The 15359-nt window shown below is 47.7% G+C and overlaps 1 protein-coding gene and 1 long non-coding RNA gene across 2 annotated transcripts in view; one reads left to right on the top strand and one right to left on the bottom strand.

Annotated features, from left to right (window-relative positions):
* The first annotated feature begins 1653 nt into the window (after positions 1-1653).
* LOC127002387 (uncharacterized) overlaps positions 1654-15359 on the top strand; it is a 28648-nt gene continuing 14942 nt past the window's right edge. Inside the window, exons 1-6 of the mRNA XM_050868265.1 lie at positions 1654-1926; positions 6804-7005; positions 10253-10475; positions 10883-10983; positions 12191-12362; positions 13002-13118. Coding sequence (XP_050724222.1) covers positions 1872-1926; positions 6804-7005; positions 10253-10475; positions 10883-10983; positions 12191-12362; positions 13002-13118 — 870 coding nt within the window. The 5' untranslated portion in view covers positions 1654-1871. The remainder of the gene's footprint in view (positions 1927-6803; positions 7006-10252; positions 10476-10882; positions 10984-12190; positions 12363-13001; positions 13119-15359) is intronic.
* Positions 10387-12184, bottom strand: LOC127002407 (uncharacterized). The gene is made up of 3 exons (XR_007756177.1): positions 11261-12184; positions 10862-11108; positions 10387-10528 (listed from the first exon to the last, which is right to left on the bottom strand). It is a non-coding gene; the product is annotated as an uncharacterized LOC127002407 (long non-coding RNA).

The following is a 15359-nucleotide window of genomic DNA, read 5'->3' on the forward strand; positions in this document are numbered from 1 at the left end:
ATAAAACTACTCCTGGAAATGCCCTTAACTCATACGAAAGCCTTGTCAAATATGTGTTTCTAGGTTCATGGTACAGAGGAAGGGTCAAACTACCACCAGGGTCATAAAACTACTCCTGGAAATGCCCTTAACTCATAGGAAAGCCTTGTCAAATATGTGTTTCTAGGTTCATGGTACAGAGGAAGGGTCAGACTACCACCAGGGTCATAAACCTACTCCTGGAAATGCCCTTAACACATACGAAAGCCTTGTCAAATATGTGTTTCTAGGTTCATGGTACAGAGGAAGGGTCAGACTACCACCAGGGTCATGAAACTACTCCTGGAAATGCCCTTAACTCATACGAAAGCCTTGTCAAATATGTGTTTCTAGGTTCACGGTACAGAGGAAGGGTCAAACTACCACCAGGGTCATAAAACTACTCCTGGAAATGCCCTTAACACATACGAAAGCCTTGTCAAATATGTGTTTCTAGGTTCATGGTACAGAGGAAGGGTCAGACTACCACCAGGGTCATAAAACTACTCCTGGAAATGCCCTTAACTCATACGAAAGCCTTGTCAAATATGTGTTCTTGGGCAGCGAAATGTCTTATCATACGACCCATGAACTTCCTGCCGTGAGATCCCAGTCAGAGCAGAGGGCAGAGGAATAGTGTAACAGGAACTTGTAAATTATGACGAGGGAGTTAAGTTAAGGGAGGAGAAGGAGGAGTAAACCGTGAGTGTATGAAACAAGACGAGCAAAAGTGAGGTAGGGGAGTGAGGAGAGAGGAATAGAAAACTGAACCTCTATATCACGAAAGAGGAACACAATTTGGAAGTCGAGTGCGGAGAAAGATGTGAACGCCGGAGGACAGTAGAGGCAGTGGAACGGGGCCTCATCAACGGTAATCAACGGTACGATAGCAGCGGTGATTGCAAAATGGAGAAGTACAGTTTGGAGCAAGGTAGGGAGAAGCTAATTCTATATATACCAAGTCAAGTCACTCTGCTTCAAAACTGCGACCGGTACGCGCAGGAGGCGGTTTTGGGGCGGAGCAGCGGGATGACGTCACTTGGAGCCAAAAGAAAATACCCGTCAGTTCAGGGGTGACTAAAGTTGGGGCCGTGTGTGCACTCTGGATGTGCATTCTCGCCTTCTTTCACAGCGCGTTCAGGCAAGCCACTGACGGAAAAAATATGTCTTTTTATTGTGCTATTGCGAGACTGTAATTCCAATGCCTACAAACGGCGGTGTGGGGTGTGAGGGAGGGCATGTTGAAGTGATTGATTTAAATTAGTCCGCTTTTCCTCGTTTTCTCTAAATCCCTGTTTCTACATTCTCTAGTTTGGCTCCAAGCAACGTCACGTATAAACCACGCCTCGGCCGTGTCTCCTCTCACTAACCTGCGTGTGACTTGACTTGGTGTATATAGATTTAGCCTTGACCCGACTACTACAGGCTGGGAGCGGAGGGCTGCACGGCTCTGGGCCAAGACGAGCGCCATTGCCGGATGAGGGAACAAACGCTTCATTACAGGAACACGGCCTCAGCAGCGTCCGGTGAGCGCCAGACCTCGTACTTAGTGGCGAGGCGTGGGAGAGGCAGGTGAAGGTGCGGCTGCCGGGCTCCCAGTAAAAGATGAAGAGGAGGAGGAGGAGGAAGGGCCGAAGGGGAAGCCTGCTATAGATGTGCCAGTCGGGTTTGGTCCGCCACCGCATACCTAGAGTGCTCGTCTTGCTCCCATCTCTGCCACACGGATGTTAAACTCACACTGACGGACATCTTAGGTGCATGAAGCGTGTCAGTGCAACCCCGTCACTGTAATCTGAGGTGCCTGGAGGCCGCTACGGGAGGTGAGGCTGTACCGGTAACAAGCAAGAGGCGGAATGACCATCAGAGTGAGGGGCCTGTGGCTGACCTGGGTACTTCTGATCTGTGCAGGTGTGTGAGAGTGCTCTTGTTTTCCTACTGACACACACACACACACACACACACACACACACACACACACACACACACACACACACACACACAGAGAGATAGATAGAGATAGATATTTATTGATCACAACTTACAATCATCTACTTCACACAATGGTCTGAAAAATAACTAGCATTTCTTTATAACTCGGAATGAAAATATACACTGAACAGAAACGATTAACACACACACACACACACACACACACACACACACACACACACACACACACACACACACACACACACAGATAGATAGAGATAGATATTTATTGATCACAACTTACAATCATCTACTTTACACAATGGTCTAAAAAATAACTAGCATTTCTTTATAACTCAGAATGAAAATATACACTAAACAGAAACGATTAACACACACACACACACACACACACACACACACACACACACACACTAGTGAAGCCTGAGTGTTTTATTTGGATTAACAACCAGCAATTAAGTCTGTTATCTTCTCTCTCTCTCTCTCTCTCTCTCTCTCTCTCTCTCTCTCTCTCTCTCTCTCTCTCTCTCTCTCTCTCTCTCTCTCTCTCTCTCTCTCTCTCTCTCTCTCTCTCGCATGTGACCAAAGATTTTTCGGCGTAATGCAGAAATAATTTAAATCTCTCTCTCTCTCTCTCTCTCTCTCTCTCTCTCTCTCTCTCTCTCTCTCTCTCTCTCTCTCTCTCTCTCTCTCTCTCTCTCTCTCTCTCTCTCTCTCTCTCACACACAAATTACGTATATATACCTTTAATTACTTCTTGTCCTAAAAACATTTGGTAAGTTTGCGAGCTTACCTGATGAAATGCAACGTTACTCTGCATTGCCTTAGTGAATGCGTAATGTAACAAAAGGAGCTGAATTAAAGTTAGCGTTGATCATTTTGAAGAAAGGCGTGTGTTATGATGCTATATAATTGGCTAGTTAGCTAGTTAGATAGATAGATAGATAGTTAGTTAGTGAGTGAGTGAGTGAGTGAGTTAGTTAGTGTGAGTTAGTGAGTTAGTGAGTTAGTGAGTGAGTTAGTGAGTTAGTGAGTTAGTGAGTTAGTGAGTTAGTGAGTGAGTTAGTGAGTTAGTGAGTTAGTGAGTTAGTGAGTTAGTTAGTTAGTGAGTTAATGAGTTAATGAGTTAATGAGTATGTGAGTTTGTGAGTTTGTGAGTTAGTGAGTGAGTTAGTGAGTGAGTTAGTTAGTTAGCGAGTTAGTTAGTTAGTGAGTTAGCGAGTTAGTGAGTTAGTGAGTTAGTTAGTGAGTGAGTTAGTGAGTTAGTGAGTTAGTGAGTTAATTGGTTAGTACTCAAAGATCAAAGGAACCTAATAGCCTGCACTAGCGCGGCCTTGAGAAACACGCAATCAATTTCAATACCGGGATGGCAAGTTACGAGTGAAGACCTGGGGCTTGGTGACCGTGGCGGGATCCTTTCTCTGTGCTGGCGTGCGTGTCACCTAATAGCAGCTGACAAGGGTAAAACCGATGACACGTGCCGGTCTATATACCCTCAGTCCAGACGTAACTACAAAAAGAGGTCATAAGGTAAGATACGATAGGATTGTTACCATGGGGATATTACACTGGGCAAAGTTTCCGTGGATCTTCAGTCAAACCACGATTTCCGCTAGCGTGATTCTCTTTTGTTTCTTGGTATTGCTGATGATGATGATGGTGAGCAATACCGTCGTCCTTCAGTGAACTCTACCGTAGCTTTGGAAGATCGTGGACACGTCAGAACACCGCGGAAATATGAGAACCACGCCAGCGGGAATCGTGGTTTGACGGAAGATCCACGGAAAATTTGCCCTGTGTGATTGCCCCTGTGGCGGCGACGGACGAAGGAACGATTTGATATTTTGGCGATGTATCAGTGTTATAGCGAATGTTCTGTAATAGTGATGGTTGTTGTATGTGGTAGGCACCCTTGTGTGGAGTGTGTTAGCGTTGTCACCGTACAAAACCTTAAATCTGCGGCGGATGTGTCATGGTGTTGGTTGTTGTAGGAGAGAAGATATCAGGTTTGTAGGTATGTAACAGAAACCATTGTGTGTATATTGTGTCCATATATATATATTTTTTTTACGTGTACGCCTATACCGCCAGGCTTGCTTGAGGGGCCTGGATGGTAGTCGGTCCCAGCCCGTCATGGCGCAGGCAAGTGTTTATAGTGGCGCCATCTTCTCTTGGCTCATGCTGCCCCCCGGAACTCGTTCTTGATTCACTTGGACGGTTTCCTCTAGAGTCCGGGTTGATGGGTGGTCTTCAGGACAGCATGTGGGTAGTTTTAAGCCACTCGGCGGTGACTGAAAAATCCCAGGTGGTAGCGTGGGGATTCGAACCCGCGTCATCCATCACGCGTGAATGTTGGCGCAGCACGCTACCACTCAGCCACCGCCTACCTGTCACCTTACTGAAAAATGTTACAGTGACGGCGGATGTGAAGCGATGGGGGGCTTCGTGGTGCAATGGTTAGCACACTCGACTCACAACCGAGAGAGCCCGGGTTCGATTCCCGGGGGGAGTGGAAACATTTGTGCGGCTTTTCCGATACCCTACGCCCCTGTCCACCCATCAGTGAATGGGTATACCAGGTATTAATTGGGGGTTGTGTCCCGTCTCCTGGGGTCTGTTCCCTTCTCCTATAATTCCTTCCCCTCCTGTCTCTCTCCGGCATATGACCACAGATGTTGGGCCGACTAAACGAAACTTTCCAACTTTTTTTCCCAAAGAGGTGCATGGATAGCTCCTACAACTTTTTCCTCCATTGTGCGATTTTCCAAACTCTGTAAATATGAGGCGGGCAGCGCTGTGCCATCCTACCTAGGAGTGCAGGAAGCGGAAATGCAAGGCCTCGTATATCTTTCCCTTATTGGATTGTACTAAAACATATCATTCAAATAATTCAAATGATTTCGTACGAGAATATACAAGTGGAAAGCGTTGCTCGCCCTGACCTATTTCTTGCCAAACAAACCCATTCTACTGCCCCCGCCCTTGAGCTGTCTCCTTTGCTAAAAAAATGGCAGCCCGGGTATAATTAAGTGAGACGATCAACTTTGACCCTTCCTCCGTGCCATGAACCTTAAAAAAACACTCACGAGAACCAGATTGACCCCCTCATTGACCTTTAGAAATAGTTGATGTGAGAAGCGATGGTGTCTTTAAATACGCCCTACAGACAAGGGAAAGGGAAGGGAACGGGTATTTGGGAGACTTATATTACGGTGTTTGCCCCTGTGGGAGAGGCAGCGGAGGGCGGTGAGTGGGTCATTCCTCCTCCTCCTCCTCTTCCTTCACCTACGCCATCTCCTCCCCCTCCGCCTCCTCCTTCACCTCCTCCTCCTACTCCTCCCTCACCTACTCCATCTCCTCCTCCTCCTCCTCCTTCACCTCCTCCTCCTACTCCTCCTCCTTCACCTACTCCATCTCCTCCTCCTCCTCCTTCACCTCCTCCTCCTCCTCCTTCGGGAGTGAACTAAACGTATCCACGCGTACGTTCAGTATTTCTTCAATCCTTCCTGCAAGACATTCCTTTGGCTGACGGATTGATGAAGTCCCTAAAAGCAGGAAGCCTCGCAATGAGCCAATAGGTTTTCTGCTGCCTGCTCGTCCATGTTCCCAAGTTTCCTCCTCCACCCGCCAGTTTTTCTAAGATTCGGACTATGCCAAGAACTTCAAATAACGGCTTACCAACTCAAGCGAAGGTCAAGGTTGCCAGATTGTCGTACTCAGCGTCTTTTCCGACCCAAGAACTATCTCCTGGGCACCAATAACTAGATCACTTTATAGTTATCGTTGAAATGGTTAATGATTGATGTCTTATTGTAATCGTTCAGTGTCAAAAACAGGTCAACGCAATGGAGGGAATACGATAATCTAGCAGCAGTGGCGAGGGTATGTGGTACAGAGGAAGGGTCAAACTACCACCAGGGTCATACAACTACTCCTGGAAATGCCCACAACTCCTACGAAAGCCTTGTCAAATATGTGTTCTTGGGAGGCGAAATGTCTGAGAATATGACCCGATCGGTATTACAAGACAATTTCGCTTCTCACATCACTATTTCTAAAGGTCAAAAAGGGGGTCAATCGGATTCTAATGAGTGTTTCTTCAGGTTCACGGTACAGAGGAAGGGTCAAACTACCACCAGGGTCATACAACTACTCCTGGAAATGCCCACAACTCCTACGAAAGCCTTGTCAAATATGTGTTTCTAGGTTCACGGTACAGAGGAAGGGTCAAACTACCACCAGGGTCATACAACTACTCCTGGAAATGCCCACAACTCCTACGAAAGCCTTGCCAAATATGTGTTCCTAGGTTCACGGTACAGAGGAAAGGTCAAACTACCACCAGGGTCATACAACTACCCCTGGAAATGCCCACAACTCCTACGAAAGCCTTGTCAAATATGTGTTTCTAGGTTCACGGTACAGAGGAAGGGTCACACTACCACCAGTGTCATAAAACTACTCCTGGAAATGCCCACAACTCCTACGAAAGCCTTGTCAAATATGTGTTTCTAGGTTCATGGTACAGAGGAGGGGTCACACTACCACCAGTGTCATAAAACTACTCCTGGAAATGCCCACAACTCCTACGAAAGCCTTGTCAAATATGTGTTTCTAGGTTCACAGTACAGAGGAAGGGTCACACTACCACCAGGGTCATAAAACTACTCCTGGAAATGCCCACAACTCCTACGAAAGCCTTGTCAAATATGTGTTCTTGGGAGGCGAAATATCTCATAATTTGACCCATTATCTTTCCATGTGAGGTCAAAAGGTTTTCCAGACCGTTTCCTGCCATGATCCAAGGTTCGCTAATCCCACGGCCTCCCATCCAGACAGATCCCCGGGCTCCCTGGTGGCGGAGTTCGACCAGAAGGGCTTGAGGGGCCAAGTTGGGTTTCTGGAGGCGCCTGACGGCAAGATGGTGGTAGCGGCGAGCCTGAAGGGGACGATGAAGGGAGAGGCGTTCGTGTGGAAGGTGTACACCACGCCTGTGCTACCCTACGAGGCGTGCGCTCCGGACAACTACGGCGCAGTGTAAGTCTTGTGGCTTGTTTGTTAGTGATGTTTTGAAGATATGACCCCAGTAAGCATTGGCTGCATCACACACACACACACACACACACACACACATTTTTTTTTACGTCTATGCCTATAGCGCCGGTAGGCTTGCTTGAGGGGCCTGGGTGGTGTTCGGCCCCATCCCGTCATGGCGCAGGCAAGTGTTTATAGTGGCGCCATCTTCTCCTGGCTCATGCTGCCCCCCGGAACTCCTTCTTGATTCACTTGGACGGTTTCCTCTAGAGTCCGGGTTGATGGGTGGTCTTCAGGACAGCATGTGGGTAGTTTTAAGCCACTCGGCGGTGACTGAAATATCCCAGGTGGTAGCGTGGGGATTCGAACCCGCGTCGTCCATCACGCGGTGAATGTGGGCCCAGCACGCTACCACTCAGCCACCGCCTACACACACACACACACACACACACATTAATACGCTGAGATACCACGTTGTTTTTGCTTATTAATTTTGTTTTTCTGTGTTTGTCGTGAAGTTTAAGATATATATTTCCATCCCTCCTCCTCTGTCCCTCCATTTCCATAATCCTCTATATTCTCTCGTCCTCTTTCTCCTTCTCTCTCGGGGGGCTTCGTGGCGCAGTGGTTAGCACACTCGACTCACAACCGAGAGAGCCTGGGTTCGATTCCCGGGCGGAGTGGAAAAATTTGCGCGGCTTTTCCGATACCCTACGCCCCTGTCCACCCAGCAGTGAATGGGTACCAGGTATTAATCGGGGGTTGTGTCCCGTCTCCTGGGGTCTGTTCCCTTCTCCTATAATTCCTTCCCCTTCTGTCTCTCTCCGGCATATGACCACAGATGTTGCGCCGACTAAACCAAACTTTCCTTCTCTCTCGTCACTTTCACTTTCATATTCTTTTCCTCGGCGTTTCAGGTGTATTGAGGGTGCTGGAGATGCGGCTTATAGTGCCCTTCCTCTACCTGTTTCGCCTCATAATAATAATAATAATAGTAATAGGAGGGTATCAGGACACCTCTCCTCCCGAAACTGACCTCTCTTTCGGCCACCTCTTTGGATTCTTTTTAGGAGCAGCGAGTAGCGGGCTATTTTTTTTTATTATAGTTTCCCTTTTATTGTGCCCTTGAGCTGCCTCCTTTGTTGTAAAAAAGTAATAATATTGATAATACTACACACACACACACACACACACACACACACAGACACACACACACAGGGGAGGGCCGGCCGTCAGGGGCTCAGGTCAAACGTGTCGGTAAGTCAATTTTATGAGGCAGTGCGAACCGTCTGTGGTCGAGCCGCGGCCCAGACGGCATCCGCTCACTGCTCCGGAGATGGGAGGCCGTGAGAACAGCGACCCAGTGCCTCCGTTACACACACACACACACACACACACACACACACTTTTCCTTATCGATATTTTTGTGAGGCCCCCCTGTACGCGACTTTCTACTCATGCTCATCCCTATACTGTCCAAACCCCTCATGCAAGAGTTAACCAGCATCTTCACTCTTTCATCCCTATACTGTCCAAACCCCTTATGCAAGAGTTAACCAGCATCTTCACTCTTTCATCCCTATACTGTCCAAACCCCTTCTGCAAGAGTTAACCAGCATCTTCACTCTTTCATCCCTATACTGTCCAAACCCCTTATGCAAGAGTTAACCAGCATCTTCACTCTTTCATCCCTATACTGTCCAAACCCCTTATGCAAGAGTTAACCAGCATCTTCACTCTTTCATCCCTCACGCTGGTAAACTCTGGAACAATCTTCCTTCATCTGTATTTCCTCCTGCCTACGACTTGAACTCTTTCACGAGGAGGGTATCAGGACACCTCTCCTCCCGAAACTGACCTCTCTTTCGGCCACCTCTTTGGATTCTTTTTAGGAGCAGCGAGTAGCGGGCTTTTTGTTATTATTGTTTCCTTTTTTTGTGCCCTTGAGCTGTCTCCTTTGATGTAAAAAAAAGATAAAAAAACTTACTGTAAATAGCGGCATCCCTCCATCCCTCCTTTTGCCTCGCTGCTCAAAACTTTGTACTTATGTTCATCCCTATGCCATCTACATTCCTAATGTAGTAATTAACCATTATCCTCATTCTTTCACGTCTCAATTAACCCGGTAGCAGCGACGGGCCAAATTTGTGGCTTCACCGTGTAGCAGCGACGGGCCAAATTTGTGGCTTCACCGTGTAGCAGCGACGGGGCAAATTCGTGGCTTTACCGTGTAGCAGCGACGGGCCAAATTTGTGCCATGATATAAACCCCCCCAAAAATAGATGATACATAAACTGATCACAAATGCGTTGATATATATATTGTGAAATGGTTTGCATGAGGGATGATTTTTTTCTCATTCTTCTTGCTTGGAGGGACCATTAAGAAACATGGTCCCCGCTGCTACCGGGTTAACTCCATGGTAAAGTCTGCAATTGCGTTCTTTCGTCTATATTTTTCTTCCTGCCTCTACACTCCCATAAGTGGAGAGTGTCAGAACATCCTCAGTCTGGCTTCGACCCTCTGTTTTGGCATCTCCGTTCCTCTTGTTAGGAAATTTGGGCGGCTTTTCCGATCCCCTACGCCCCTGTCCACCCAGCAGTGAATGGGTACCAGGTATTAATCGGGGGTTGTGTCCCGTCTCCTGGGGTTTGTTCCCTTCTCCTATAATTCCTTCCCCTTCTGTCTCTCTCCGGCATATGACCACAGATGTTGCGCCGACTAAACGAAACTTTCCAACTGTTCCCTTCTACAATTCCTTCCCCTTCTGTCTCTCTCCGGCATGTGACCACAGATGTTGCGCCGACTAAACGAAACGTTCCAACTGTTCCCTTCTCCTACAATTCCTTCCCATTCTGTCTCTCTCTGGCATATGACCACAGATGTTACGCCGACTAAACGAAACTTTCCAACTGTTCCCTTCTCCTATAATTCCTTCCCCTTCTGTCTCTCTCCGGCATATGACCACAGATGTTGCGCCGACTAAACGAAACTTTCCAACTGTTCCCTTCTCCTATAATCCCTTCCCCTTCTGTCTCTCTCCGGCATACGACCACAGATGTTGCGCCGACTAAACGAAACTTTCCATCTTTTCATCTTCTTAGGAGCAGTGAATGACAGACTTATTTGCTAGGTATATTTACTTGTTTAGCCTTCAGTGATGTAAAACAAAGCGATGATTATATCCATTACTTATAAAATCCAAACTATATATAATTATTAACTCCATTCATCGTCATTTCCCCACCAGGCTGTTGGACCTCAGCAGCGCCCACGGCCTACTCGAGGGAGAGAGCGTGGTTGTCGTTGGTCATCTTGAACTGTGGCGCCTTCTTGACCGGCCTCTGGTGCTCAAGTCACTCTCAACGCTGCGAGTGGTGTGCGCCGCCCTTACTCCCGCTGCGCCCGCTCCTGCGACAACTTACGTGGCGCACTTCGTCGCGGGCTTCGCTGGCAGGATGCTCTTCAGGCAGGTATGCGGGTGCCAGCTGTGGTGTGGAGGAGAAGGCGTTGTAGCGCGGGGAGGCTGAAAAAAAATATAAAATAAATCTAGCTGCAGACTGAATTTCAAGTCTGGGCAAAGTTTCCGTGGATCTTCAGGCAAACCACGATTCCCGCTGGCGTGGTTCTCATTTGTTTCTTGTCATTGCTGATGATGATGATGGTGAGTAATACCGTCGTCCTTCAGTGAAATCCACCGTAGCTTTGGAAGATCGTGGACGCGTCAGAAAACCGCGGAAATAGGAGAACCACGCCAGCGGAAATCGTGGTTTGACGGAAGATCCACGGAAAATTTGCCCAGTGTAATAGCCCCTTATTTGCTGTAAAAATAATAATAATAATAATAATGACTACTAACCCGTGTCCCTGGATGCCTCAGGTGGAGTTGCAGCGCGTTCCAGTGACGGGAGTGCGTGTGAGCCTCGCCGCCGTCAGTCCCGGAGTGTCGGCCGCTACCCTCGCCTGGAGTATCTTCGCCAGGTGCGTGCCCCGCCGCGCCGCCGCCTACAGCCCGGCCCTGCGAGTCTGCCAAAGCGATGCTCCCCAAGGCACAGCGTCCTTCCTTGACCTCTGACCTTGTTATCGTGACAGCATGAAGCGGGGAGCTGCAATTCTATCTTTGTTAATGATCTTAAAGTAACATGTTAACGGGAAAGAGTGCATATACAGGTAACTCTCGATTTACGCGAGTATTGTGTCCTTGAAGAGGTTGCGTAAATAAAAAACAATGTAAATCAAACAAGGGGTAGGCTTGTACCTTTATTGCCTACTGTATCACTCTGACTCCTCTCCCTCTCGTGGTTCCTCCTCTGGCTGCCCTTCCCCTCGTGGTAGCACAGCAGCGAGGGTGTTGTTGTTGTTGTTGAGTAGCGTGGGTACTGTATTGTTGTTCAAGTGGCGCGCGGGAAGAACTGAGCTCAGCTGTGTGGCCGCGGCGCCGTGTGTGTCCAGTTGTGTGAGACATCTGGTGTCCACTCCATAAAATATCGCGTATAAGTGAAAAAACATGTAAATTAAACATTTATTTGGATTTTGGACCCCGCGTTATTTTAAAAAACGCGTTAACCAAACTCGCGTAAATCGAGTTTCCTGCATTTGCATTCATTAGTCATTTTTGTCAATCATTATTTTCAATATTGGTTTAATATTATTTTAGCAATATAGCAAAGGAGGCAGGCCATGCTGGCGTACTAAGTGCAAGCCTCAACCCCTCATGCAGCCTTGCTTTACAAGATTCTATTCAAGCTCATTCCTACGCTGTCCAACTTCCTAACGAAAGAGTTAACTAGTATTTTAAGCTTGAAGCAGCATGGGGGCTTCGTGGTGCAGTGGTTAGCACACTCGGCTCACAACCGAGAGAGCCCGGGTTCGATTCCCGGGAGGAGTGGAAAAATTTGTGCGGCTTTTCCGATACCCTACGCCCCTGTCCACCCAGCAGTGAATGGGTACCAGGTATTAATCGGGGGTTGTGTCCCGTCTCCTAGGGTCTGTTCCCTTCTCCTATAATTCCTTCCCCCTTCTGTCTCTCTCCGGCATATGACCACAGATGTTGGGCCGACTAAACAAAACTTTCCAACTTCAAGCTCATTCCTGCGCTGTCCAACTTCCTAACGAAAGAGTTAACTAGTATTTCAATCTTGAGGCAGCATAGTAGCTACATACTCTTACAATTCTCGTTTATCTTCAGAAAGCACGAAGCAGACGAGGAGTCGCTGGGCCACATGAGGGACGCGTGTGCCTCCCTGGGCCCCTTCCCCGGGTCTATGGTGCACGAGGCCCTGGAGCCCATCCCACGGGGTCAGGGCGGGGGGCGGGGCAGACGGCATTACCAACTGGAGCGGCTACCGGACCTCAACGCGGTACGCTTAACATTAACCAACTACCTTACTATAGTGGGATTTATCAAGCCGAGGAAACCACCTAATTATTTTTATTCATGGAAAACTTTTAATTTCATGCATTTTGTTCTTATTAAAAAAAAAGGGTTTTAGAGAAATTATATCAATCAACAATTGTTTTTATTCGATGAAGCTTAACTGTTGTCTATATAATCTAAATTGTTTGAATTCAGTCCCGTGCAATGTATGAATCGATTCCTACCCCATCGGCCAGTTTTACGTGGAAATTCTATAGCGGCGATAACAGCCATTGGTAACGATCAAATCAAACAAAAGGACTGCGAAAGCGGCTCTGAGTCCTCTACAACCTGTTTCTTGGGGCCAGTTTCACAGTTCCCCATGATGGGTTAGTAAGCTCCCAAACCAATACCAGAGCCTTCGAAATTTCCTTGTATAGTGTCTGGTGTTTATATTTAAGTTCACAAATTTGACGAAACTATACAGGAAAAGTCTTGTGTATTTAGTGTGGCATTGAAGACCTCACCATTTTGGATTGTATGGGATTCAATAGTTTAGTTCGGGCTGTTACGAAGACACGGCGTTAGACTGTTAAACCGCCTCTTGGTCTCTCCACACACTAACGCGCCTCCTCTGCCGCAGCTGATCCGCAAAGGGGCGCTGTACGTGGTGCTGTACGACGGGGAGCGGGTGGCGGCGTGCTCCAGGCTGACGCGTCCAGCACCGCGCCGCGCCACCGCTGTCTTCACGCCTCGGATGGTAGGCTTCATGACGTGTTTGGTTTCATTAGGATAATTTTTTTTTACATCAAAGGAGACAGCTCAAGGGCACACAAAAGGGAAACATTAATAAAAAAAAGCCCGCTACTCGCTGCTCCTATAAAAAAAAGAATCCAAAGAGGTGGCCGAAAGAGAGGTCAATTTTGGGAGGAGAGGTGTCCTGATACCCTCCTCTTGAAAGAGTTCAAGTCGTAGGCAGGAGGAAATACAGATGAAGGAAGATTGTTCCAGAGTTTACCAGCGTGAGGGATGAAAGAGTGAAGATGCTGGTTAACTCTTGCATAAGGGGTTTGGACAGTAAAGGGATGAAAGAGTGAAGATGCTGGTTAACTCTTGCATAAGGGGTTTGGACAGTATAGGGATGAGCATGAGTAGAAAGTCGTGTGCAGCGGGGCCGCGGGAGGATGGGAGGCATGCAGTTAGCAAGTTCAGAAGAGCAGTCAGCGTGGAAATATCGATAGAAGATAGAAAGAGAGGCAACATGGCGGCGGAATTTAAGAGGTAGAAGACTATCAGTAGGAGGAGGAGAGCTGACGAGACTCCACTCTGTCCAGAAGAGCTGTGTGAGTGGAGCCCCCCCACACGTGAGATGCATACTCCATACGAGGATATTGCAGGCAGCTACATCCATTCTTTTTTTTCTCTTTTTTAAATTTTGACTGGGCAAGTGGCAGGCAATCACCGAGCTGAAAACCGCTAGTTTGATTGTCTTAATCTAGAAGTGCTCTCTCCTGCGTAATATTCTTAGCTGTCTAATAATAACTGGAATATTAGGAATCCTACCTATGTTTCCTTACCAACACTGCCGATGAGGCGTTTTGTTCTTATGCAGGAGGAGGACGCCATTGAAGGTCTGGGGCTTCGTGGTGCAGTGGTTAGCACACTCGGCTCACAAACGAGAGCGCCCGGGTTCGATTCCCAGGCGGAGTGGAAAAACTTGGGCGGCTTTTCCGATACCCTACGCCCCTGTCCACCCAGCAGTGAATGGGTACCAGGTTTTAATCAGGGGTTGTGTCCCGTCTCCTGGGGTCTGTTCCCTTCTCCTATAATTCCTTCCCCTTCTGTCTCTCTCCGGCATATGACCACAGATGTTGCGCCGACTCAACGAAACTTTCCAACTGTTCCCTTCTCCTATAATTCCTTCCCCTTCTGTCTCTCTCCGGCTTATGACCACAGATGTTGCGCCGACTAAACCAAACTTTCCAACTGTTCCCTTCTATAATTCCTTCCCCTTCTGTCTCTCTCCGGCATATGACCACAGATGTTGCGCCCACTAAACGAAACTTTCCAAACTTTCCGTTGAAGGTGTGGGCGGTGTAGTGTAGATGTATCAGGTGTCACCCCTTGAGGTAGCCTTTAGTACGAGGTGTAGGACAGTCGGGTGGGAGATGGGGTGTTTTAATATGCTGGTATTGCAAGTTACTTTTTTCTCACATCAATTATTTCTAAAGGTCAAAGAGGGGGTCAGTTGGGTTCTAATGAGTGTTTCTTCAGGTTCATGGTACAGAAGAAGGGTCAAACTACCACCAGGATCATAAAACTACCCCTGGAAATGCCCACAACTCCTAGGAAAGCCTTGTCAAATATGTGTTTCTTCAGGTTCATGGTACAGAAGGAGGGTCAAACTACCACCAGGGTCATAAAACTACCCCTGGAAATGCCCACAAACTCCTACGAAAGCCTTGTCAAATATGTGTTTCTTCAGGTTCATGGTACAGAAGGAGGGTCAAACTACCACCAGGGTCATAAAACTACCCCTGGAAATGCCCACAACTCCTAGGAAAGTCTTGTCAAATATGTGTTTCTAGGTTCATGGTACAGAAGAAGGGTCAAACTACCACCAGGGTCATAAAACTACCCCTGGAAATGCCCACAACTCCTAGGAAAGCCTTGTCAAATATGTGTTTCTTCAGGTTCACGGTACAGAAGAAGACTCACACTACCACCAGGGTCATAAAACTACCCCTGGAAATGCCCACAACTCCTAGGAAAGCCTTGTCAAATATGTGTTTCTTCAGGTTCATGGTACAGAAGGAGGGTCAAACTACCACCAGGGTCATAAAACTACCCCTGGAAATGCCCACAACTCCTAGGAAGGCCTTGTCAAATATGTGTTTCTTCAGGTTCACGGTACAGAAGAAGACTCACACTACCACCAGGGTCATAAAACTGCCCCTGGAAATGCCCACAGCTCCTAGGAAAGCCTTGTCAAATATGTTTC

Source organism: Eriocheir sinensis, chromosome 23 (genome assembly GCF_024679095.1).
Source record: "Eriocheir sinensis breed Jianghai 21 chromosome 23, ASM2467909v1, whole genome shotgun sequence".
NCBI lineage: Eukaryota > Metazoa > Arthropoda > Malacostraca > Decapoda > Varunidae > Eriocheir > Eriocheir sinensis.